The following is a 23,885-nucleotide window of genomic DNA, read 5'->3' on the forward strand; positions in this document are numbered from 1 at the left end:
GGAGATCTCTTTGCTCTGTCTGTGAGAGCCACGACTGGCGACCAAAAAGGTGAGCATCGTCAGTCTTCCCAGCTGATGCATCAGATGCAATGGCAAGTAGAAACACTAAAATCACACCCAGGATTTAGAGGCAGATTTATTTACATCGATGGGCACTGATCAGGATCATTCCCAAAATATCAGGCCTTGATCTCTGGTGGTCTAGAGCTTATATGGGATAAGCAAGCAGGAAGTACAGAGGCAGAAAGGCTTATCAACTGGGATTGGTTCTTACAATATGCATCATAGTGACCAGCTATGCATCACAGTGACCAGCTGTATTTCAGAAACGAAAGTAACAGGAACTGTAATTGGAACTATTACTTGGGCAACTAACTGAAGTGTACTGGCTGGGGAGGGGAACATCTTCTGTACACTGTAGCCTTGCAGTTGGGCAGACAGGGAAGCAAAGCCAAATAAGTCTCATTTATTTTCATGTACAACTCTCAGTATGCCAATTTTCCAAATCACTAAATATTAAGAATCAAAACAAAAAAAGTTCAACTGTATTATAAAAATATTCCTTTTTCTTTTTTTTTTTTCAGTGCCAGGGGTTGAACCCACATGTTAGGCATGCCTCACATGTTAGGCAAGTGTTCTACCACTGAGCTGCATCCCCAGTCCTTTGGATTTGAGACAAGGTCTAAATTGCCAAGGCTGGCCTTGAATTGAGACCCTTTCAATTCAGCCTCCAGAGTAGATGAGGATGAGATATGAGGCAGAGATAACTTTATATGAGTATATCCATTTGTACCACAACCTGTCACATGGATTAGGTGTAGAGTTTTATACTGTAGCATTAGGTTAACAGAAGCTTCGGACCTTGGGGCATTTAAAAATTTTAGATTAGGGATGCTGAACCTGTATCTTTTCTAATTATGCAGGATTGTTATCAGGCAGGTTTACAGGCTTGGAGATGGTAGAGTGCACAATGGCCATCCTTGTGCTGGAGAGCCAGAGGAGCCAGGAGCTGCTTAGCCCAAGCTGCAGAACCAGGGAGGTTGAGGACACAGCCCCAGCCTGGAGGTGCAGTTGCTACTGCATCTCTGCTGAAAGGCTGGAAGAACCAGAGCCCAGCGTCTAAAGGTCACGAAGACTCAAGATTTTCCGAAACTGGCCTTACCCTATAGTTCAGCACCCACCGTGGCTAACTATAGGGACCAGTGAGTCAACTGTTTTGACTGAATTTCTGAAGAGCCGGTTGATTGAATTTATTTGCTCTTTGCTTTAATTGACCAAATTGATTTTGTATTGTTACATTGTCAACCTCAAGAGCAGACACTGTTTTCTATCTTTAAAAGGTCAATACAATTCAATTATTTTGATTTAATGTATCACCTTCATAAAGCTATAATATTGTTAAATAGTAATGAAAATTTATTTGGAAAATATGGTAAAATTCAGCGTTTAGATAGGCACAACACTGGTAGGTGTGGGCACATAATATTGCGTATGTATCAAGTCAGTCACATCCTTATGGTTTTTCAGTTAAAGCTCAGTACTAATCTTTGGGAAGCATTTTTTTCCCTGTCATTTTCTTTTTATATGATCATGTATTTCAATGAATAAATGGATAAAATGTTTCAATTAACAATCTAACACCATATTTAATTGCAGAGAAATATACTTCTTCCTGCCTAGTTTTATGTGTCAAAATTTCACCTCCTATGGTTATATAGTACCTGAAGAGATGCGGTACATTCAAGTCTCAAGGGTCAAAAATTAAGTTATTTCCCAATTGTAGCATAAATTAGATTTGAAACATTACATTATTCCACTGACTTTTGCCCTCCAAAAGTAAAATAGGTAAAGTAAGGCATTCTGTGTTCTACCTTACATGGAACTATTATGATCAATTTCCCATTTTTCAGATATTCATTCCTTATTACTTCACATCCAATCATCTTCTAACTCATTTAAAAACGTTCCTTTTTTTTTTTTTTTTGTCTTTTTGTGAGGCAGGGTCTTGAGTTCAGGCTGGCCTTGAGTTCACTTCATAGCCTAGGCTGGCCTTGAACTCGCAACTATCCTCCTGCCTCAGCCTCCCAAGTGCTGGGATTACAGGTGTGCACCACCACGCCTGACCTAAAAACTTGACTTAAAAAAGACAAAGAAAAAAAAAGCTTTACTTAGAAACCAAAGTTCATGAATCATTTTCCTCTCCAGATATTAATCCATACTAAACTGTCCCAAGTCTTTGATAATATAATCTATTTTTTAAAAAGTTCAGTTTACTCAGAACATCAGTTATTTCATTTGTAATTAATTTTTTTTTCTTTTTTTTTTTTTTTGAGACAGGGTCCCATTATATAGCCCAGGATGGTCTTGGACTCATGTGGATCCTCCTGCTTCAGCCACCCAAGTCCTGGGATTACAGGTGTGCACCACCATGCCTAACCATCTCTAATTAATTTCACCAATCACAGATAGATAACCTAAACACTTCATACCTTGTCCCCTACATGCCTAAGTGAGAACAGACACTTCCAATGCAGAAGTGAACTTCTGTTCATTCGTCTTTACTGCAGTGAAGGTTAACACTTCCCTTTACACGTGTACTCTGCTCCTCACGGGAGCTAAGTAGTCTTTAGGCTGATACAGTTTTTGACTTTTTTTGTAGTTTTCTTTTTTTTTTTTTCGTTTTGGTTTTTCTCCGGAACCGGGAACCGAACTCACGACCTTGCGCTTGCCAGGCAGGTGCTTTGCCGCTGAGCTAAATCCCCAGCCCCTGTAGTTTTCTTTTTAAAATGCATTTTGCTTTTTTAATCCTTGTTACTTTCTTGGTAATTTGTACAACCCATACTTTGAAGAACATTAAAATTAGGCTAGCTGGGTGTGGTGGCACATACCTGTAATCCCAGCACTTTTGAGGCTGAGGCAGGAAGATAGTTGCAAGTTCTAGGCCAGCTTGGGCTACATAATGATTTCAAGGCCAGCCTAAATTACATGGCAAGATCGTGTCTCACAAAAACCAAAAACCAGAAGAACATTAAAGGTATGCTTGAAACTTACCAATCTATTTCAGGACAGAATGGAGGCTGAACATCTCAGCAATACGCTTTTACTTTTTAGTAATAGGCAACTGCAAAGTCCTGAAGGCTTTCAGACATACATTCCCAATGTATTTGAGATGCTATTGTGCAAAATTCTCACTTGCATGTTTAATTATTTTTGTGAAATATATATAGTATATAATGTTGGGCTTGATTACATAAGAACAGCAAAGTATGTTCATTCATTGCCTTGTTTTAAATGAATATAATGTCTGAGTTTTTGTTTTCCACATTTAGTAAATTTTTTGTTCTTTTCTTACTTTAGTATGAACCCAGCCTATTTTTCATATATCCAGTATAACAAATTATATATTTTACTACTGTACGTTTCAACATTTTAACTTTTTAAAAGCAAAACAAAACTTCCATTTCCCAAAAACATAAAACAGAAATCACACTGGTAAGTTTAAACACAGTAGCTCACTAATGTTCCCTTAAACACAAGCATAGACTGGTAACAAAATCCACTCACAAGGCAGGTGATTAATCTGTATTAGTTCTCACATTTACTAAACTGCTCAGTGTACTTAGCGATAAACCAGAATTTCTTGTTTTTTTCTGATTGTCACAACTGACAATAAACTGAAAGATGTCAGACTCATAACCATTCACGCTGGACTCTCAGCTTTTGAACAAAATGCAAAATACAGACTCCACTAGAGCATAAAAATTGACGCTTAATGAAGCAAGCCCAAGACAGCCTCAGAAGGGATATTTCCTGAACATATACGAAAATGCAGACAGAAGAAGAATATGTGATGCCCATCCTCACAAGGGAGGCGAGAAAAGGGGTACATTTCAATGACTAGTAAGCAACTCTTTTATGTACCAGCAATATGAGGCAGACGTGAAAAAGAAAACTTGGAGAATGATGCTAATTGAGAAACATTTCAAAGTGTCCACAGTGCGGTCAGAAGACAGTTCTATATATTACAAACAACTGCTCAGCGATATTTCCATTTATTTCACTTTCAGTAATAAATTTTTTTCTCTTACATGATTGAACACGTATTTTTCTTTAAAATTAAGTCAAAATTGAAAAAACAGTGGCTTATCTTTCTAATGAAGTGACCAAGACACTGAATCTTAAGGCCTCAACAAATGTTGCACCTTATTATTTTCACTGAATAAGACCTTTTGACTATTCCTGGTGAGCAGCAATTGTGTCTTCCCAGTGGTTTCCATTTGCCAAACAGTCATGACAGATGTTCTGACATGGTGCCCACCGGTTCCAGAGATTCCACTAGATGGATATTCTTTACCAGTGCAACAGCTACGGCAGCCTCCACTCAAAAGTTCATCCATCGGGACTTCTCTATCGAGGCTGGCCAAGAAGTCCTGCTTTAGCTGCCAGGGCTTCGTTCTGCTGAATATGGTATTCTTGAAATCTCATGGATATCCTTTGAGTCATTTTTAAATACTTCTGTAAGCAATGTTCTGAACAGGTGATCTAGAAATAGAAAGGGAAGACCCAAGAAGCAACACAGAAATACCACCTTTTAAAAATAAGTGTATTCTCAAAGAACAAATAGTAGAACTTTGCTATTCTTTGACTATCTCTACAAGCTACGCAGCATTAATGGGTAGCAGGTGACCACAAGAATGAATATATACCAAATGCCTACTATCTGCCGGCACTAGCAACAATGGTAGCCTGACTTCACAAAGCTTGTGAACTGGAGTTTCTGCAGGTGTGTTTTAACATGAACTGAAAGCCCACAATCTTATCCCCTACTAAACTGTTAAAACATAAACCTAGTAGGAGGTGGATTCCTTTTTAAAAAGAAACTTCTTTTACTTTTTAACAAGAGTACTGTATGATGTGTGCAACAGGTACTTACTGACTACTAGTTATATACCAAGTGCTCAGCACGAATGTTTACCAGCTTCCTCTACTGGAGGATGTTTATATCATTTTGGGAAGATACATGAATGTTCTGATGAGGATGTTGAAAGTTAAAGCCTTTTTTTTTGGTCTGTCTTTTTGAGACAGGGTCTCGCTATGCAGTTCAGGCTGGCCTTGAGCTCACTTTGTAGCCCAGGGAGGTCTGGAACTCGCAACTATCCTCCTGCCTCAGCCTCCCAAGTGCTGGGATTACAGGCGTGTGCCACCACACCCGGCTCAAAAGTTAAGACTTCTAATAGCCCACTTATGCAATGTAAGCCTCCACACTCAAGCTTTCCTTTTTTCAGAGTCAACCTCAATTCTTAGGGCCCTAAGAAGGCTGTGTCAAGTTTTTCTACCTAGGCCATCTTGACTTAATGATAACTATTAAGAATTTTTGCTGTGAAACAGTAACTCAGCAGTCCCAGGTATCTTTTGTAGAAAAGTATGGCTTGGGAGAATGTGACTATCGCATTAAATTTGGTATCATTAAATCCAGTGCCATGAGTCCTTGGCTGACTTGGTTCCCCCAAGCAATGACACATATGAGGCAGCTCAAATTTCTGCAGTAAGTAGGAATAAGTGAAGTGCTCAGGGGAGCCTATGGTTTAGGAAAGGCTTGGAGAATTTTTTGTGGGCAAACTTTTCATACCTCTTCAGGTTTTACTTCTCTTGTTGTGAAGTCTTTCACACAGTCCAAAAAGCAGGTTTCTGTAAGCTTATTGTAAGTTCCCAGGAATTCCCTAAACTAAATAAACAAATAAACCAAAGTTCATTTAATATTCAGTTTTGACAATTAGGGATACTTTGAAACTTTAGCAATCCTTTGTATTTACCATGTTGTCTTGAAACTTGATTCTTTCGTTAAGTAAAATAATATGATCTACAAAATAGTCTTACTTTCTGTTTATTCCCCCATTATTAGTAAAAAAAAAAAAAAATGCTTCAAGGCCAGGTGTAATGGAATGTGCCTGTCATCTCTCAGCTACCTGAGAAGCCGAGGCAGGAAATCATTTGAGCCCAGGAGCCTGGGCATCACAACAAGACTCCATCTCAAAAACGAAAACAAAAAATATGCTTCATATCTCTTAATATCCAGTTTTAGAAGTAAAATGTAAACATTTATTTTGTGAGATCACTGACTGACAAGGACGCATCCAGCTTTTTTGCTAAGATCCTTCTCCCTTAATTGTAATACCTTACCTGTTTTATCTGATCAGATTCTGATATCTGTGCAGCCATATTCTTTTGGTGTATTTAGGAATCACCTGATTAAAAAGTTAAAAAAAATTGTCAATATATAAACAAATTTTTTAGGCTAGCTGAACAATTAATCATTGTTCATATTTTATAAATTTCTACCTGTACATATGTATATAACATTACCAATCTCAAAGATCATCAGTGGCAACAGAACCTTATGATTTAGAGTAATTCTAATGTTAGCTATGGGCCTGAGAGGCTTTGTCCTATATGAAATACCAGTGTGTTTTAAAAAGACAGGTCACCTTGATGTTTGTTAAAAATATCACTTGTTAAAGAAAACTCACTGGTTGCGGATTTGTGCTACTTGTTGTTGTTGCTGACCTGTGCTACTAATGATCCTTTTACTATCTATATAAAGGTGACATTTCTACTGTTAACAAAACACTATTCACTTTAAGTCAATAGTATTTATGAAACATATTCAGAATTCTAGAAGAAAGTTACAGGACTTCTATGAGTTACACATTCTACAGTTCAAAAGGGCAATCAAAGAGACTTACCAGAAATTTCTGAACACATGAGACTAGTGATCTAACTTGGGGGGAACAGAGAAGGAAGATAAGGTAGTGAAAAAAAGTTTCTAAATTACTCAGATTTACACATATTTTAAATGTAGGAATAGAGTCAATGCAGATGTAAGAGTGAGTATCACATTTCTTATTTACTCTATCTTGACTAGTTCCAAAAAGGTTGGACATCACATACAAAAGGTTTATGTAAAATAAAGCTGATTAAAATAGAAATGGAACAGCATGTAAAAGGATATGCAAACACTAGTCACATATACTACAGGTTAACATAAATGCTATGCATTATATTTAGTTTTGAGTTTCTTCTCTTAAGTTGTGAAAGGAGGCCTCATTGAGATTCAGGACTTGCATTCTTGGCCAGTGATGATGAGGGTAGTAGTGCAGTGGGGGCCACATGGGGAGCAGTAACCAGGCATTTTTATGCCTCCCAAGGATGAAATAATGGTTGAAAGCTCCTCAAATTTGGCAAAAGACATAAACCTACAAATTCAAGAAGCTGAGTGAACATAAAATAGCATAAATCTAATGAAATCCAAATCAGGACACACTAAAGTTTTTCCAAAGAAAAACTTTGGAGGTAGTGAATGAAAAGATCATAGTATGGGGGGAAAAATAATTAGGGTGACAGCAGATTTCTCATGAGAAATTGAGGAGGCCAGAAGGAAGTGGCCTAAAATGTTTTAAATGCTAGGAATGGTCAATATAGAAATTTTTTATTAGCAAGAAATACTCTTCAGGAGTGATGGGGAAATTGAGACATTCTCAAATGAAAGAAAACTAAAGAGAACTGGTGCCCAGAGATCTACCTAAAATAATTTTTAATTTTTTTTTTTCCTTCCTCTTTTTTTTTGGTGCCGGGAACTGAACTCAGGACCTTGCGCTTGCCAGGCAGGCGCTTGTGCCACTGAGCTATATCCCCAGCTCCTCCTTTCTCTTTTCGAGACAGGGTTTCACTATGCAGTTGAGGCAGGCCTTGGACTTACTTTGTAGCCCAGGCTGATCTCAAACTCACAACAATCCTCCTGCCTCAGCCTTTTGAGTGCTGGGATTACAGGGGTGCGCCACTGTGCCCGGCAATGGTTAGGGTTTTTTAACAGAAAATAGAAATAGAATTGCAGATTTTCAAGGAGGAAAAACTCGTATTTCTGAAGGTAATGTAATATAGTACAGCTACTCTGTCAAACAGCTAAAGTTATTCTTAGTTTCTTAAGAATGTAAATATACAACTACCATATAACTCATCAATTCCATTCCTAGGCATATTTCCTAGAAAAATGAAAACTTATGTTCACAAAAATCTGTGGTTACAGGAACTTCATTCATAATGATACAAAACTGGAAACAACTCTGATGTTCTTTATGAAGATATGGCTAAACCAGCTGCTATATCTATTCCATGGAATATTACTCAGTAATAAAAAGGATAAACTACTAATACCCCCTTCCCCCCACCCCCAAATACCAGTACAGAAACAGCCTGGAGAATTATGCTTGGTATGTATGTTAAAAGGCTGCAAACTGTATGATTCCATTTACATGACATTCTTGAAATACCCACAGACTTACAGAGATGGACGACATATTAGTAGCTGCCAGTGGTTAAGGAGGGGTAGAGTAGGAGGGAAGCGCATGTTGCTACAAAAAAGCAACATGAGAGCCTTTTGTAATGGAAATGTCCTGTGGTGACTGCATCAATATCGGTACCCTGGATGTGATACTGTACTGTAGTTTTGTTAAGAAGTTACCACTGTGGAAAACTAGGTAAAGGGCATAAGATCTCTATTATTTTACACCTGCATACGAATCTACAATAATTCCAAAATAAAATGTCTAATGAAAGAGAAAAATGAGGTCATTCAACATTCTAATCCTCCCCAAAAGAAGGCACAGCATGGTAAATGCTATTAGCAAGAGTTCCACACTATAGTTATTTTGGATTCTCACTCAGCATTCTGAAAATATCTAGTAACTGGTAAGATACTGTATACGGAATTAAGTATTGAATGAAACAAAACATCGTTTTATGGAACTTCAGAAATACAAGGGTAAGCTGGGCATAGCCTATAATCCTAGTACTCTGTAGGTGAAAGCAGGAAGATCTCAAATTGAGGGCAAACAGAGCTACATACCAAGGCCCTAACAAAACAAAACAAAACAAAACAAAACAAAACAAAACAAAACAAAACACAAAAGCAAAGCAAGCAGTAAAACATGTACTAAGGGACTTGGTTTGCCTACAGGAAGTCTACCCGAAAGTGTAAAAGGTCATTCACTATACCTGAGCCTTCTGAATTGGTGAACTAATGCAGTTTAGTCCCTGTAACCTCGGGGATATCAACAAACTGGACTTTCTACAATTCATATCCAGAAAGAAAACATACCTGATTTCTTTGCTTAAAACCTTAGGAATTTAGACAATGACTAATTGTAATGCCCAGATCTAGTTCCCTTTTTCCTCTTCTTATCCTTGTTTCTCTTCAGGTAAAAATTCATCGTATGACCTTTTCAGTCAGAGGGTAAAGAGGCAGAAACTATGAAATCATTGGATGTTCTGTAAATTTTCGACAGGGGCACTGCACTGTTTCAGTCTTCTCCTTCCCCTTACTATACAAACTGTGGTGAGAAATGCATGTAGTTACTGGGAAAACACAGAAGACATGAGGACTGCCCCAGTGGTGCTGGTATGAATTTCCTTATTTCAATTATTTTCTTGGTATTACATTCCTTAAACAGTGTCCTCCTTCAAAAATCCCATCTACTGAGAACTTGGAAAATAAAAGATAAAATAGTTCTACTAGTTAAAGGCCACTGTTAACCTTGGTTTATTTTTTTCTCTGGAATCATTTGAATATTTATTCAGATATTTCCTAGACCTATACTTGAACTCAATAGTTAATAGCACTTTTTTAAAATTTGTTTTTGAGACAGGGTCTTGCTGTGTAGTTCAGTCTGGTCTTGAACTTACTATGTAGCCCACCCATGCTGGCCTGGAACTTGCGGCAATCCTTCTGTCTCAGCCTAAGTGCTGAGACACAGGGATGAACCATCATGCCTGACTCTAGCACTTTTCTTTAATCTGCCTAAATCTCCAGTTATTCACTATAGTCACCACCATTAAGATTATGGTATACATAATTATAGACAGGAAAATACTGGAGATGATTGAGCAATTTTCAGATAGGACAGTTTTCAGTCTTCTAAATCTTTCACCATTCATTTTGCAGTTATTTATTTTTGAGATAGGATCTTCCTAGATAACCCAGGCTGGCCTCAAACTTTCTCCTGCCTCAGCCTTCCAAGTGCTGGGACTACAAGTGTGTATACTCACACCCAGCATTTTGCAGTTATTTAATCAAAAGTTAGGCAAAGTCCAGCAGCCGCACAAAACACCTGATGGTGACAACAGACAGCAGCAATGCAGTAGTCCTTTCATTTGATCCTAGTTTGTAGACATTACAGCAAATGTGTTATTGTGGAAGCAAATGTCCAATCAGGGGTTACTTCTGGTTAAATCCTTGAAATCTAGAGAAGAGATAAGAGAATTCTAGAACTCCTGGCTTAGGTTTTCGGAAAAATGACAGCAGAGCTAAGTTATTTTTGTGCCAAACAATACACAGTATGTGACAGAACTGAAGAGTAAAGGGGGACTGTATTGGCTGTGAAGCACAAACCTTTTCTGACGCATGAGTTTCCCGAGTTCTTGAGAAGTAGCTCTCTAACTTCTGCTCAGTGCTTCCAGTGAGGCCTGATTTCTCACCTGAAAAAGGAGAGTGTTAAGAGTATGACTTTATGCCTTCAAGCTCTTTTTGATGAAATCTAAACTTCTGTTGGCTATATATATATATTTTGTTTTGTTTTGTAGACAGGGTCTTGCTATGTAGCCCAGGCAGTCCTCAAACTCACAGCAATCCTCCTGCCTCAGCCTCCCGGGTGCTGGGATTACAGGTGTGCACCACCATGCCCGACCTGGCTAAATTAGTTTTTAAAAAACATCTTCCTTTTTATCATCCAATTGATGATCAGTCAGGTTTTTTTTTCTCCTGAGGTGCTGGGGATGGAGCCCAGTGCATTGTGTATGCCAGGCAAGATCTCTATCCTCAGCTCTATCTCCAGCCCCCATCATCCTTGTCAACATTACTTTATTCTAAGGTTACAGTTCTTTACTATATGCATTATTTTTGAAAAAATACTTACATAATGCTACATTCCACTTATGATTCAAATAATTCTGGAAAGGACAGTTCAGAAGTATTAAGATACTTTACACACACAGTAACAGAACAGCTGGGGTGAAGGTGTCAGACTTAATATCCAGTATTTTCCCCATCATACGTGTAGCTTACTGGACATACGTTATAGGTAATACTTTACAGGTGAAAGTATTATTTTGAATATCATCTATGTAAAAAAAATTCTCCATCTAGCCAAACAGTTAGAAGCTCTTTTGATCTTTTTTTCCAGCACTCTCAAAAAACTGAATTTTTTTGCTCCTTTTTTTGTTTTCACATTTATTAACTATGTCTTCTGGAAGGCTTCTAGTTCCTTCCCTAAATTTTAATTTCCTTCTCAGGAAGAAAATCCATTTACTGAGGAAGAACAAAAGAGCCAGCAAGGTCTGAAAAATATTTAGGTGAATATTATCATTCATAGACAATTTCTGGAAATTTCTGAATGTTGAAAAAAATAGTGTGATGGGGACATGCCCCTCACTTTTGAAACGTTACATGCACATGTGTACCAACTGCGAAGTCAAATCATAATTCAGCTCAAATTTAGTTTACAGTAAATGATTCTTCTGATGTTCTTGTAAGATTGGTACTGATAACTGGCAATCCTGTGATTTAGGCAAAGATCACACAGGAATCAATGATAAAAACAGTTATGCGTTGTTAGGGGACAGTATATGTTCATGACCTTAAGTATCATTTTAACAGGTTACTTATCACAGAAAGAAAACTATTCCTTTACACTGGGAAATGGGACAGTCACTACCTTAACTAAGCATCAACAACAGGTCCCACTATTAGATATTTCACGGTCTCAAGATGAAATAACTAGGAAAACTCCAGTATTGGATACTTTAAAGACAACTTGACTGGTATTTTGGGTGGTGCTGGGGATGGAACCCAAGGCCTTGTGCATGCAAGGCAAGCACTCTACCATGAGCTACATCCCTAGCCTCTTGCTGGTCTTTTTAAGAATCTCATAAAGAAAGGGGGTTGAGCTAGATCAAGAGACTAAAGAGTAATGACAAGAAAACACATTGTAAACCTGACTGGATCCTGAAATCAAAATAGAAAGACCTGAAATTTAAAAAAAAAAAAAAGACCACTGGGGAAGAGGGTAAATTTGAGTATGTTATCTTCAGTACGATGTTCTTACTGAGATTGTGTTAGCAGAATGTCCTTAAGGAAACACGTGCCAAAAAAACTACGGTTAAAGTTTATTATATCTGCAACTTGAAAACAGTTCAGCAAAAAGAAGTGTTATCTATATATGAATATGTAGAGAGTGGGACAAAGGGAGAAGAAAGCAAACACAAATGAAATAAAAAAAACCCTGAGTCGTGTTTTTTGTTTCACAACTACTGTCTTTTATTTTAGAGGTAAATGTCTAAATCCATCTTTACTAACTTGCTTGATTAATGTAACAGTAAAGGACTCTGGCTTAAAGGGACTGTGAGGCTAAAACTAGGTCTGTACTCAGGTCTTTTCAGAGTGCTTATTCTCAGAGCTTAGAGATTAAAGGGGAAAGGTCATTTTTCTTCCTTTCTTTTCTTTCATCTAGAAATTATGGAAGTCACCTCTAAGATCTCTTGCAGCTCTGACATTGTTACTCTCTGTTAACACTTACAGAAATTATATAAGGATATTACAACCGAACACAACAATAACAAAGGTGAAAATATAAGTGACACGAAAAGTAATGATCATTAAGTACAGAAATTCATTAAGACCCATCCACCCCCACACAAATAATTACAAGGTTCTCCAAAGCTGGGGCCTCAAGGCCTCTTTTTAACTTTAGACGTCTATGAAAGTAGACACTGAGATGCAAAAGAAAACATTTTAGCTCTGATTAATCTCTTTCCAGCCGCTACAGGCGAAAAGGGAAGGCGGTCTTGGAAAACGAGCCGATCGGGGACGGGCGTCTGCTCTGGGACCCAGGGAGCCTCCGAGTCGAGAAAGGCTTTTTTCCGTTACGGCCCAAGTCCCGCGCGGAGCCCTCACCGTCACGTCTCTCCCCGGCCCCAACGCGACTCCCGCTCCCCGGCCCGATCCCCAGCCTCGCGCCGGGTCCCGGCTCGGGGTCCGCGGCCCCCACACCCGGGACGCGAGGCTCAGGGCCCCGCCGACCCCCGCCCGGGCACCGCGATGCGAGGGCAGAGAAGGGAGACCATACTCAATCACCGGCTTTCGCGTCCGCACGCGGCTGGGGCTGCGACCACCTTCGGGAACGCCGGAGGGCGGGCGGACGGTCGGGGTTACGGAGGGCGCCTTGCCCGGAGGACTGCTGAGAACACGTGGGAGCGGCGATATGAAGTAGTACTTAAAACCCGTGACGCAGATTCGCTATAATGCATACAGATCTAGGAGGAAAGGCCAGTGGTGTACCATCAGTGAATTCTAAAATTTCCTAAGAATTAACTTCAGTCATTGTCTACTTAGACAACGCTCTCAATTCCTGATTGCCTCTCCAAATAAGAGGCGAATCTGTCCAAATTGTTTGGAAGCCTAGTTTACTTAATCCCGCGTCCCTAACGGTCTTTGAGAGTTACAGTTTATTCAGTCCCTAATATACACAAGTAATATTGCCAGTCAAGTTGGGAGCTCTGCAGTTCTCGATGGCCCCCTTGAATTATTTCCAATGTTACAGCCTTGTCGGGAGCTGTGCTGCCTTTAAAGTAAAAAAATTCACATCTGTTTTAAACCCTTTATTTCGGGCGTTTGTTTCCGCCCGGAGAGGGATGGAAGCGCGCCACACAGTACTTGCTTTGTGGTTGGATATTTCGGGTGCCTTTCTCGGCACGCATGCGTGTTGTGCCTCAGGGGGGCGGGCTTAAGGAAAGTGGGTGTTCGCCGCAGGCTGCCCAAGCTGTTGTCAGACAAGACTGGTAGCGGCGTGGTTGCCGGGCTCTCTGCAGAGGCCGAAGTGATTGCGGGTGTCCAACGGTTGATTGAAGCCACGTCTAAGACTCTGTGGATGAAGAAAACTATTTTGATTTCAGTGGTTTAAAAAGAGCATTTCGATTTTACCTGCTTGACTACGTCTTTTCAGCAGAATTGAACCCCGCCTCCACGTCCGAGGTTCCGCGCTGCCAGCGCTCCGGTGCAGGCGCGCGTTGTTATTGTTGCTCCAGCGGCCGTTTTCTTGCCATCCTTACTTGCAGATTTAGGTGCATGAATAGGGTCATTAGGATTAATGACGAAATATGACTTGGGCGTCTTTAGTCCTGGGTTAAATACCACAATTTAAGTTTTCAGCTTTGTGGATATTCTGTGGATTTTCTTTATGTGAATGACTGCATCGTTCATTATTATTTTTGGAATTCCCTTATTGTTATCGTGTTCCTCCCTCTTCCTGCTCCTTCTGCTCCCTTGGCCCTCGAAGCGATAAACATTTTGTTCTGAAGTTTTGGGAACCAGAAGAAAGTTCTTCCATTCAGAACTGTGGGGCTGTTTGTTACAGTATGAAAGGCTCTGAAGTTAGCCCGGAAGAGAGAAAAAGGCTTAAAATGCCACCGAGGAGACTTCGTGAGGTCGTTTCTCCAAATCAGGGAAGTAATTTGGCTTTGCTGAAAGATGAGTTGCCCTGTCTTCCTCCAGCGCTGCCTGCAAATAAACGTCTTCCCGTTGGAGTGGGGACGAGCAGGAGCAGAACTTTACCTGGTATGTGACTGCGTACACTGGCAGCTTTCCAGCCAGTTTTTATTTTTGTAAATCTTTGGTGCTTATTTTCATTTCAAATTAGAGGATTCTTAATGTTTAAATTCCCAAATGTAAGATATAAGCCGGTTTACACAGATGTTTGAAACAGTTCCCAGAGTCCAGTTCCCTGGGGAAATGGCCCTGCACAGGCTACAGAATGTTTGAATGCACTGAGTGAATGAAACTTTGACTTTTCTTTTGTGTTTTCTTCATGTTTTTTCACATTGTGCTTGTTCACACCTGTAATGGCACACTTGTGTAATATGGTTAATTTTCGTGCTTTTTACAAGTGCTCTGCATTGTTGGATAGGGCTGTCCATTTTGGGTAGCAGAAAAGCGCAATTTAAATCATTTGGTGGTTTTTATATTCTAGTTCACTTATCCCCGCTGGCACTCAATGAAAATGAAGCTAACATACCTATTACCCACTTTACTGTAAGTTGTACTGATTATTTTAAGGATCAAATTATTGAATATATGTGCAAAAACAGCAAAATGCTGTTATTTGTTTCTTTGGAGGTACAGCGTGACACTATAATATGCCTGCTGTTAAATTAGGTGTTTATATTATGTACATATTTTTCCATATAAACTTTGTAGTTTGTCCATATCCAATAGTGAGCTGACTCTATATATGTATTTTGTTTTTGTTTTTATTTTTGAGGTGGGATCTCCCTCTGTAGTTCAGGCTGGCCTTGAACACACTATGTAGCACAGGCTGGCCTGGAACTCTCAATGATCCTCCTATGGGTTGTGAACTGGTATATTTTAAAACATTTTGTACTTCTCTTCCTTGATTGCCCATACTGACCCTTATTTTTTCAAAATATCAACTGCCAAAACTTCATTGGGATATATTTAAATACATTTTCTTAATTTATTTACATCTAAAGTATCTTCTATTGGGTTTCAAATTAATGCAGATGTGTAGTTCTTGAATCATGTTCATACAGTTTCTACAGGTAAGGTTCTGATTTAAAAAACACTCATATTAATTTCTTTCCTTTGCTAGGTTCATCAGACTTACCTTCTGCTAGAAATAATCACCAGCCTCTGTTAGAAAATCCCACTGCATCCGAAAGTGTAAGCAAAAGAGTTCTTAATGTGTTATGTTAAAACTGTCAGTATTGAGTGTATTCTTAAATTATATTTGATTAATTTGTTTTGTTTTTTGTCTTGTTTTTATTAATTTGTCTTGTTTTTATTTAGATATCAAATACAAAATGTTTTTTATTTTATTTTTATTTTTTGGTATGGGGAACCAAACTCAGGACCTTGCACTTGCCAGGCAGGCACTTGTGCTGCTGAGCTACATCCCCGGCCCCAAAATGTTTTATATGCTGTGACTGTGACTTGAATAGTGTTTGAGACATTAAACATAGCTACTGTACTATTAGTCCCATTGATTGTTTTTTAGAAAGTTAACAGCATCAGCAGCAGATAACCTTGAACAATTTTCTTTTAGAATTTTTTCCTTTTCTAATTCAGCAGAAAAAAAGACACCACCACTGAATGTATCTAGTACTTTATAGGTCACAGTGTCTTAGCGCCAAGTAATGTCTCAGAGATGAAGTCTAAGATTGCACACTTTAGCAGAAAATTATTTACTGGTCAGTGTCCTTTCTATAGGGAGCTTTCTCCGTAGACGTGTGTGCTTAGTGATTGAGAGTGCTGTGATTCGTTTTTGACATTGTACCATCCTTATTCATTCCATTTGATGCACCAAGAGTTGGATTTTCACGTGTGACTGGAGCAACTGACGTGTTAAGTGATTTGCTGCAAGTGGCAAATCAGGATTTGAGTTTGAACCACAGTGCCACATTGGCTTGCTTGTTCATTTATTCATTTATTTACTTGTCCAGCAGTGCATGCCTCACTGAACACGCCCTCAAGTAGTTTCAAGGTACCTGCATGTACTGTAGTGCTGAGGACGAAGTAGATAAATATATAGTCCTGCCCTCCCAGAGAATGGTCATCACATGGCTGGAAATCGGTGTTTTTAAAAAAATCAGCTATTATTTAATTCTAGGGGATTTGGCAGGTCTTGCCTTAATAGTTTTAAAAACCACACAGGAAACTCCATAATTAATATAGTAGACCAAAAGTTCCATCCTATTTTGAAGTTTGCTCATCTGATCTGTAATTATATAGTTCTGTCATTTAAAATATACTATTGACATCTAGCTTTTATATTCCAAAAATTATCTTCAGTAGTAACCAAGTGTATTTTCTGTGGAGTTATTTCTGAGAAAGTTATTTTTCAGAATGTGAGAATATATATGTATTCTTATAGTCTTGTGAGTGTAAAGTGTTTTTTTGGTATCATATATATAATTTTAAAAAATTTAAAATTTTTTTCCTTTTGGTGTTTTGAGACAGGGTCTCACTATGTAGTTTAGGTTGGCCTTGAACTCACAACGACCCTCCTGCCTCAGCCCACCGAGTGCTGGGATTACAGTTATGTGTCACAATGTCCAGCAAAATTTTTGTATAATCTTATGATAATATAGTTCTCTCCCAAATTTAAAAAGTATGTGATAATATAAAGGACACCATTTTAAGCAATTGTTCCTATTCTTTCGTTGTGTCATTCCAACTGTCTTCACCTGGCACCCGCCCGTCTGCTGTACTCCTCTCACAGAAGGCAGAGGGTCAGTTTTACCAAAGAGGCACCCAAACCAGGATGCCTACATCGTCAGTCTTTCCAAAGTAAATTCCTCTAAAAAAATGCAGAATTTGAATGACTGTTTTAAGCTGCCTCAACACTTTTGGCCACTCCTGTTTTCATGGTAGATTAAAAACGATTCCATCTTTGGGAAAAGGGAAAGCAGCACCAACTCTGAGAATGATTCTGCCTCACTATAGTAGTGCGGCCTTGAGCTGCAGTGCCATCATGCACAGTATCATCACGCTGATACTCACAGAACGAGGTACAGACACACAGCAGAGGCCTTAATACAATTTAATTATTCCTTTAACTGTCCTTTCATTCTATCTTAGTTACTTTTCTTGTTGCTGAGACACAATACCCAACACCCAAAGTTCAGGGAGGGAAGGTTTATTTGGCTCACAGTTTATGGAGGTTTCAGTCCTTCACTGGCTGGCTCCAAAGCAAGGTGGCATGGCAAACACGCATCACAGAGGAGAAACAGTTCACGGCAGGCAGAAGGCAGCAAAGCCAAAGCAGTAGTAGCAAGAGTGACCGTAGCCCTCTTTCTTATATTCTATGTAGGCTACGTGCCCTTTTATTATAGTCTATCCAGTCTTCTTTCTTCTATTCTATCCAGGCTCCATCCCTTTTGGGGGAGGAGGCCTACTCATACTCAGGGTGGGCCTTCCTATATATCCACACCCAAATCAATGTACTAATTTAGTAATCACGTACCCAGTTAATCCCAGCATCACACACTTTAGATGCGTGCTCATCTCCATTTTCACAAGCAGGCCAGTACTTGTGTGCTCCAATGTTTGTGGAAATGTTTGTATTCTGGGAGCAACTGGAAGTGCCTATTTCTGTGGGACTGAAAAACAATTGGTTGTTTTTATTACAGATTCATGGCTTTAGAGGTGGCCTTGAAAACCAGATTCCTGTTAGCTTGCTGGGAAGGTGGAAGAGGTCTCCTTTCAGGCTTTGCTGGCGCCAGTGCACTGCTGGACATGCTTCCTGTCTGGGAGCCAAAATCATCATCATCTTCCTCCTCTTCCCCATCATGATTGAATTTTTCTACTTTAACAACTGAACTTACCAAGGCAACTTTCTTTTTGTGCAATACTCTTGTTTTCTGAGTTGTTTCTGAAGAGGGCACTATAAGTCTCTTCTGAGCTTAATGTTAAGCACTTCTGGTTCACACCTGGATTCTCTTTCCTGCTTCAGAACCCAACTGTTCTGTATATCCAGTTGCTTGGCAGCGTGAACACTATTTTGCTGCTGCTAAAATTGCATCCTGTTTGAATGAACACCGCTATCTGCGTTTTGACTTGCAGGTGGTAGATAAATTTCAGTAGAAGGGTGTGAAGAACTATATGTGCCACTGTAGGTTTTTCCTGAGTTAATTCTGTTGCACAAAATTCAGTGAGATCATATGGCTCTGGCTTTTTATCAGTCAGTCTTTAGAGGGCATTGGCTCCTTCAGAGGTTTCACTGATGCCCTTATTGGGGTTGCAGCTCCATTGCCCTGATTCTGACTACTGACCTTATTGCTTTTCTGTTCCAGTGAATCTGTAGAAACTCTGGAGTCTCTCTTTTCAGGTCTAGTGGTAGAAATACAAGGACAGACACTGTCCCCTCGTGCCTTCCGTCATCTCCCCAGCTGAAACTGCTCTTTTGTAAAGGGACATTATTGTCAAGGATGGTGGTATCAAGACATCAGACTAGAGAGTTCAGTTGAAACAGAGTGAAGTTTATCCAGTACATCATGAGGCTATATGGTGAATTGAATTTTGTTGTAGAAACAAGGACATGTCCTCTTGTCATTTGGTCCTGACTTTTCTCGTTGGCCACTGTCACCATAGTGTACTCAGGAGGTTCTTCATCAGCATAAGCAGCTAATCGCAGTTCCGCCTGAACCGTGCTCCGGAACTTGGATCTTGGTGCCTGTCTCCGTGGCTGTGAGGTGGGCCGTGGGCTCCGTACTGCACAGCATTTTGCTTCTAGTAAATGGTGTTTGTTAAGTAATAAATTCAAAGCTTATTTAGTCTATTTTCTTTTTCACATCCCAAAGGATTTCTCTAAAGATGTTGCAGTACAGGAGTTACATTTGGATAAAGCAGAAGATAGCAGCAGAAAAGAAGGTAAAAGAGTAGAACTGACATTTCTTGAAATTACAGTACATAACATTTTCCATTTTATTCCTTTTGAAACATACAGGTCTGTGACTCTTTAAGTACATGCACAATGTTACACCATCATCACTATCTGTCTCCCAAACGTCATCTTCCGCAGTTGAGCTCTGTGCCCGTTTCTCCTCATTTTCCCTCTGAGAGTTTATCTGTAAATGAAGTCACAGGATAAGTATTGGACCTTTTGTGTCTGGCTTATTCCCTTACAGTGTCTTCAAGGTTCACTGATATTGTAGCATGTGTCAGGATTTTCTTTGTATGGGCAGAATTGAGTTTTAGATATCTATTCAATAGTCTATAGTTTTATTATTTTTATTTTATTTCTAGTGCTAGGGATCAGTCCCAAAGCATCATGCATGCTAGGCAAGACCTGTACCATTGAGCTACACCCTAAGCTCCTATTATTTTAATTTTTAATTAGTCTTTATTCCCAAGTTAAGTTACTAATAGACTCCTTGAAGTCCTAAAAGAAGTTTGCAGTGGGAACGGTTATTTTATTATTACCAACCTATTTCGTAGTTTTAGTATTGCATGTCTGTTTACAGATTCTGATTTCAAATTTTAATGACTTTTGCTTATAGATTAAAATTGTTCTTTGAAGAATTTTATTGATTGACAAATTTTAAGGTAGTTTGTTTTTTTGTATTCTAGGTTTCTTTGGGGTTTGAACAAATTCTCCAATTTGGTCTTGGGTTTTTTTGGATACAATTTTTTTCTAGTTTCCAGATTATGATTATTACTGACTGTATTACGCAGTCATTTAATTTGTTCTCTTCTTTTATTTAAAAAAATTTTAAATTTACTTTTCCTTTTGGTTGTTTTAGGACAAGGTCTTGCTGTGCAGTTCAGACTGGCCTTGAGTGCACAGGGACCCTCCTGCCTTAGGTTCCCGGATGTGGGGATTATAGATGTGCACCACCATGCCCAGCATTCCTCTTTTTAAATTGAGGAAACCTATTAATGTTCTTTTAGTAAATCCCTGAATGTTCTTTTAGTAAAAAAAAGTCGGATTTTTTTTTGTATAACTTAATAAAATTTAGTAAATTTTCAGGAATCTGAAATGTGTTTTTGTATCTTAATTTTGCAGCAGATGACATCTTTATTTCTCAGTACTCTGTGGGGCAGAAAGATGCTCTAAGGACGATTTTAAAGCAAAAGTAAGTGTTATTTATAGTCACTGTTGGGACTGTGTCTAAATGTTAGCTTCATTTACACTTTGAACATAGGAAAAACCTTTTTACTCTACATGATGTAGTGTGTGATGATATATAGAAAGCCTTTCTCATGTTACTGAGCACATATAAAGTACTCAGTAGCTATTAGCTATTATTAGTATAGAAAAGGCTCTGTTCTAAGCACTATACTACATCAGCTCATTTAACACACCCTAAACCCTATGAAATAGACTCCATTACTAACCCAGTTTACAGAATACTCCCTCTCACTTAATACTCACAAAATCCTATGTGCTTCCAGGACCATCTTAATTTTACAGACGCTTATTTTTTTGAGACAGGGTCTTGCTATGTAGTGCAGGCTGGATGTAAGGCATGTGGAGAAAGCCAGCTGCCTTCCCAGTGCTGCTCAGAAAGCTTGGCCAGAGGTGTAGGCTGTGTGGTATTAACAAAGCCAAAGAGAATTGGTTTCCAAGTTTGCTGTACTGCTCAGAGGTAAAAATAGGGGTGAACATGTTCACTGAATTAGCAAGAAGGATCAGTGGTGAACTTGGTGAGAGCAGTTGCAGCCTAGTATTGGTTTATTTAATGGATTTAGGAATAAAGAAAAAAGTTCTGAAAAAGGACTTCAAGGAAGTAATTACTTTTGAATGAGAGAGTTGTGTATATTTTTCCAGTTCTTTTATATTTAGGAGCTCTTTAAATCTGGTACATAGAGCACTCAATAACTTAATAATTAGAAGAAATAAATTTAAAAGCCTTGTTCATACATAAAACTGGGCAGCCTGTTGTGCTTCTGTAATCCCAGCTATACAGGAAGCTGATGCAGGAGGATTGTGACGTTGAGGCCAGCCTGGGCAATATAGCAAGACTCAAAAAGGAGAGAAAAGCCTATAAAGAAGTTGCTGTCTAGCTTTATAATGTTATTTTTTTTTTATTGGTAAAGGGTAAGTCACTTTCAGACCAGGTAAGGGAAGGGAAGGAATAGCTGAATTGTATTTTCTTAGCATATCCTTCAGTTGGTTAGTACATAGTGAGCACATATTGTGTACCTAGTTCTTCATTAGTTGCTGTTTGGTATAAAAGAAGTGTCCCCTCCTCCCTGGGTTGTGTACAGCTTAGCTGGGAGAATATGTACATGTATGGAAGAGCGAGTGACTACAGTCATGCTAGCAAGGAGCATTGCATTCACTATACTATTTTTTATTTTTATTAGTACATGTCTGCAGTGCATAGTGCTTGTTTTCATTGTGGGATGAAACATGACACATCATAATTCTTTCATTTATTTTTTATTTTAAAGAGAGTATTAAAAAATAAAAAGAACAACAGCAACATACCAACAGCACAGATAAAAACAAAACAAAGCAAGAACATTAAAAATGATACAGGGTTTCAAAACAAAATGATAGGAATTAACAGTGGTTGTTATATTACGTATTGTTATCTTCAATTGTGTTACTCAGATTGCCAGATATAAGAATGGAAGATTGTTCAAACCGTTAAAGAGAATAAAAAAAATTATTAAATAAAACTTAGAGACAATACAGAGTTTCACGAGACAAGATGGTAGGAATTCACCAATGGTTGTTCTATTGCATATTGTTGTCTTCAAATCAGTTGCTCAGATTACCAGATATAAGCACGCAAAATTGTTCAAAATATAAAAAATTTTAAGCAGTAACTGTTCCTTTCAATAAACCATCAGGCATCAGCAGTACAGTTATCCCCGCTGTCCTTCTACACACACACACACACACACACACACACACACACACACACACACATTTTGCCTTTCTTTTTCTTCTTTCCCTCATCCCAGTTGATCCTTCCTTGAGCAATTTCTTTCCCTTTCATATCATCTATTGCATATTTTGGCACAATTCTTTTTATCCCTTTTCCCTTAACCGCTCCTTTTTGCATCAGATTCATTTATTTTATAAATCCTTATAAAGTTATTTATTATAATATAGATTAACAACCAGATTAAAAGGCCTCAAACACATAAAACACGTAAGACAGTTATACCAAATCAAGGTATACTTTTGGATATAGTATTAAATTGTCCTGTACAGACATTTAAACCATGGATGGCGAGTTATCAGTTCTCAATTGTGTGGGATAGATAGTAAATGCAACAGGACTTAATGAGGGAAAGATCAACAGTTAGTGTTATAAAAATAGACTTATTAATATTAGGAATAGTATAGGGAGGGGGCTGTTGAGTCAGGGCCTCGCTGTGCAGTTCAGACTAGCCTTGAACTCACTGGGTAACCCAGGCTGGCCTTGAACTTTCTGTGCTCCTCCTGCCTCAGCATCCCGATGCTGGGCTTACAGGCGTGCACCACTGGGCCTGGCTTGGGAGAAGGATGTAGTGTTAAGTTGGGTGGAAGGAAGTCAGGAAACGGAGATGCTAGGAGACAGCAGTGGTGCAGTGTCCTCTGTGCAGTGTGAGTGGCGCGTTGTGCCTGAGAGGTGACCTGGGCAAGTCCTAGGAGGTTCCTGTGAGGGGACAGCAGGGCCAGGGTTCTGAGTGCACAGAAAGCGTAGCAGCTCCTGGAGCGGGTGTGTCTAGTGATGCGTGGGAGTTTTGAATGGTGGAAGCAAATGTGAGGGAAGTTGTTTTCTCCTAAGTTCTTATTTTCAGCACTAAAGTTTAAACCCAGGGTGGTGTACTACTGAGCTTCAATCTCCAGCCGTTTTTTTAATCTTTTATTTTGAGATAGGATCTTGCTAAATTACAGGGGAAATGGAACTCTGCATGATCTTTCCTCGCCCTCCCTTGGTGCTGGAAGGCATGTGCCACTGTGCCAGGCTGTGAGGGCTGTTTTTAATCAAGCGAGACCCGAGGGGTGAAATACGTGGGCCTCAGGAGGTTTTAGAGTAGAGAGGAGAGGTGCAGAAGGAGGAGTGCTGACCTGGAGAGGAAGCTCTGGGGACGTGGGGGTTGGGCTCACCTGCGGGACTCTAACCAAGGAAACCCTGTTGCCCCTGTGAGCTCTAGGTCTTCCTGTGAAGTTGGGGAATTAGCACAGACTGTAGTTCCCCAGCTGTACAACTCCGACACTTCACCCAATTGTGATGAAATAATTGGGGAAACCTGACTCACTTGGGTACCAGGAGGCAAGCAGTAGACAAGTCAAGGTGGTGATAGAACTCAGGCTCCTAGT

General features: G+C 39.2%; 2 protein-coding genes and 1 pseudogene across 6 annotated transcripts in view; 1 reads left to right on the forward strand and 2 right to left on the reverse strand.

The window, feature by feature from the left end:
* Window positions 1-3,282: 3,282 nt before the first annotated feature.
* Window positions 3,283-13,304, reverse strand: Timm9 (translocase of inner mitochondrial membrane 9 homolog (yeast)). Of its 3 annotated transcripts, XM_013521977.1 has the most exons (6): window positions 13,176-13,304; window positions 10,445-10,530; window positions 10,102-10,295; window positions 6,181-6,245; window positions 5,630-5,725; window positions 3,283-4,542 (listed from the first exon to the last, which is right to left on the reverse strand). In XM_013521977.1, the coding sequence occupies exons 4-6, from the start codon at window positions 6,217-6,219 to the stop codon at window positions 4,408-4,410; spliced, it is 270 nt and encodes an 89-aa protein (XP_013377431.1). In that variant the 5' UTR covers window positions 6,220-6,245; window positions 10,102-10,295; window positions 10,445-10,530; window positions 13,176-13,304; the 3' UTR covers window positions 3,283-4,407. The 3 variants fall into 3 exon arrangements, with proteins under 3 accessions (XP_013377431.1, XP_005399276.1, XP_005399275.1); XM_005399219.2 differs by lacking the exon at window positions 10,102-10,295 and having other exon boundaries at window positions 13,184-13,301; XM_005399218.2 differs by lacking the exon at window positions 10,102-10,295 and having other exon boundaries at window positions 13,176-13,301.
* Window positions 13,305-13,838: 534 nt separating this feature from the next.
* Window positions 13,839-23,885, forward strand: part of Kiaa0586 (KIAA0586 ortholog) — a 115,433-nt gene continuing 105,386 nt past the window's right edge. For 2 of the 3 annotated variants that reach the window (XM_005399217.2, XM_013521976.1), the window contains exons 1-4: window positions 13,839-14,662; window positions 15,714-15,784; window positions 19,423-19,492; window positions 20,628-20,697. In XM_005399217.2, the coding sequence (XP_005399274.1) occupies window positions 14,464-14,662; window positions 15,714-15,784; window positions 19,423-19,492; window positions 20,628-20,697 (410 nt within the window). In that variant the 5' untranslated portion in view covers window positions 13,839-14,463. The remainder of the gene's footprint in view (window positions 14,663-15,713; window positions 15,785-19,422; window positions 19,493-20,627; window positions 20,698-23,885) is intronic. The other variant, XM_013521975.1, reaches the window with a different exon arrangement.
* LOC102004795 lies at window positions 17,951-19,414 on the reverse strand (annotated as a pseudogene).

The sequence above is a fragment of the Chinchilla lanigera genome, unplaced genomic scaffold, assembly GCF_000276665.1.
Source record: "Chinchilla lanigera isolate Chin_1 unplaced genomic scaffold, ChiLan1.0 scaffold00065, whole genome shotgun sequence".
NCBI lineage: Eukaryota > Metazoa > Chordata > Mammalia > Rodentia > Chinchillidae > Chinchilla > Chinchilla lanigera.

Bases quoted from the DNA above. Each gene is read 5' to 3' on its own strand.
- Timm9 (XM_013521977.1), bottom strand. From the start codon at position 6,219: ATGGCTGCACAGATATCAGAATCTGATCAGATAAAACAG. The intron at 5,726-6,180 runs GTAAGGTATTAC...TTGTTTATTTAG, and splicing joins AATCTGATCAGATAAAACAG to TTTAGGGAATTCCTGGGAAC. The intron at 4,543-5,629 runs GTATGAAAAGTT...TTCTATTTCTAG, and splicing joins GAGAAGTAAAACCTGAAGAG to ATCACCTGTTCAGAACATTG.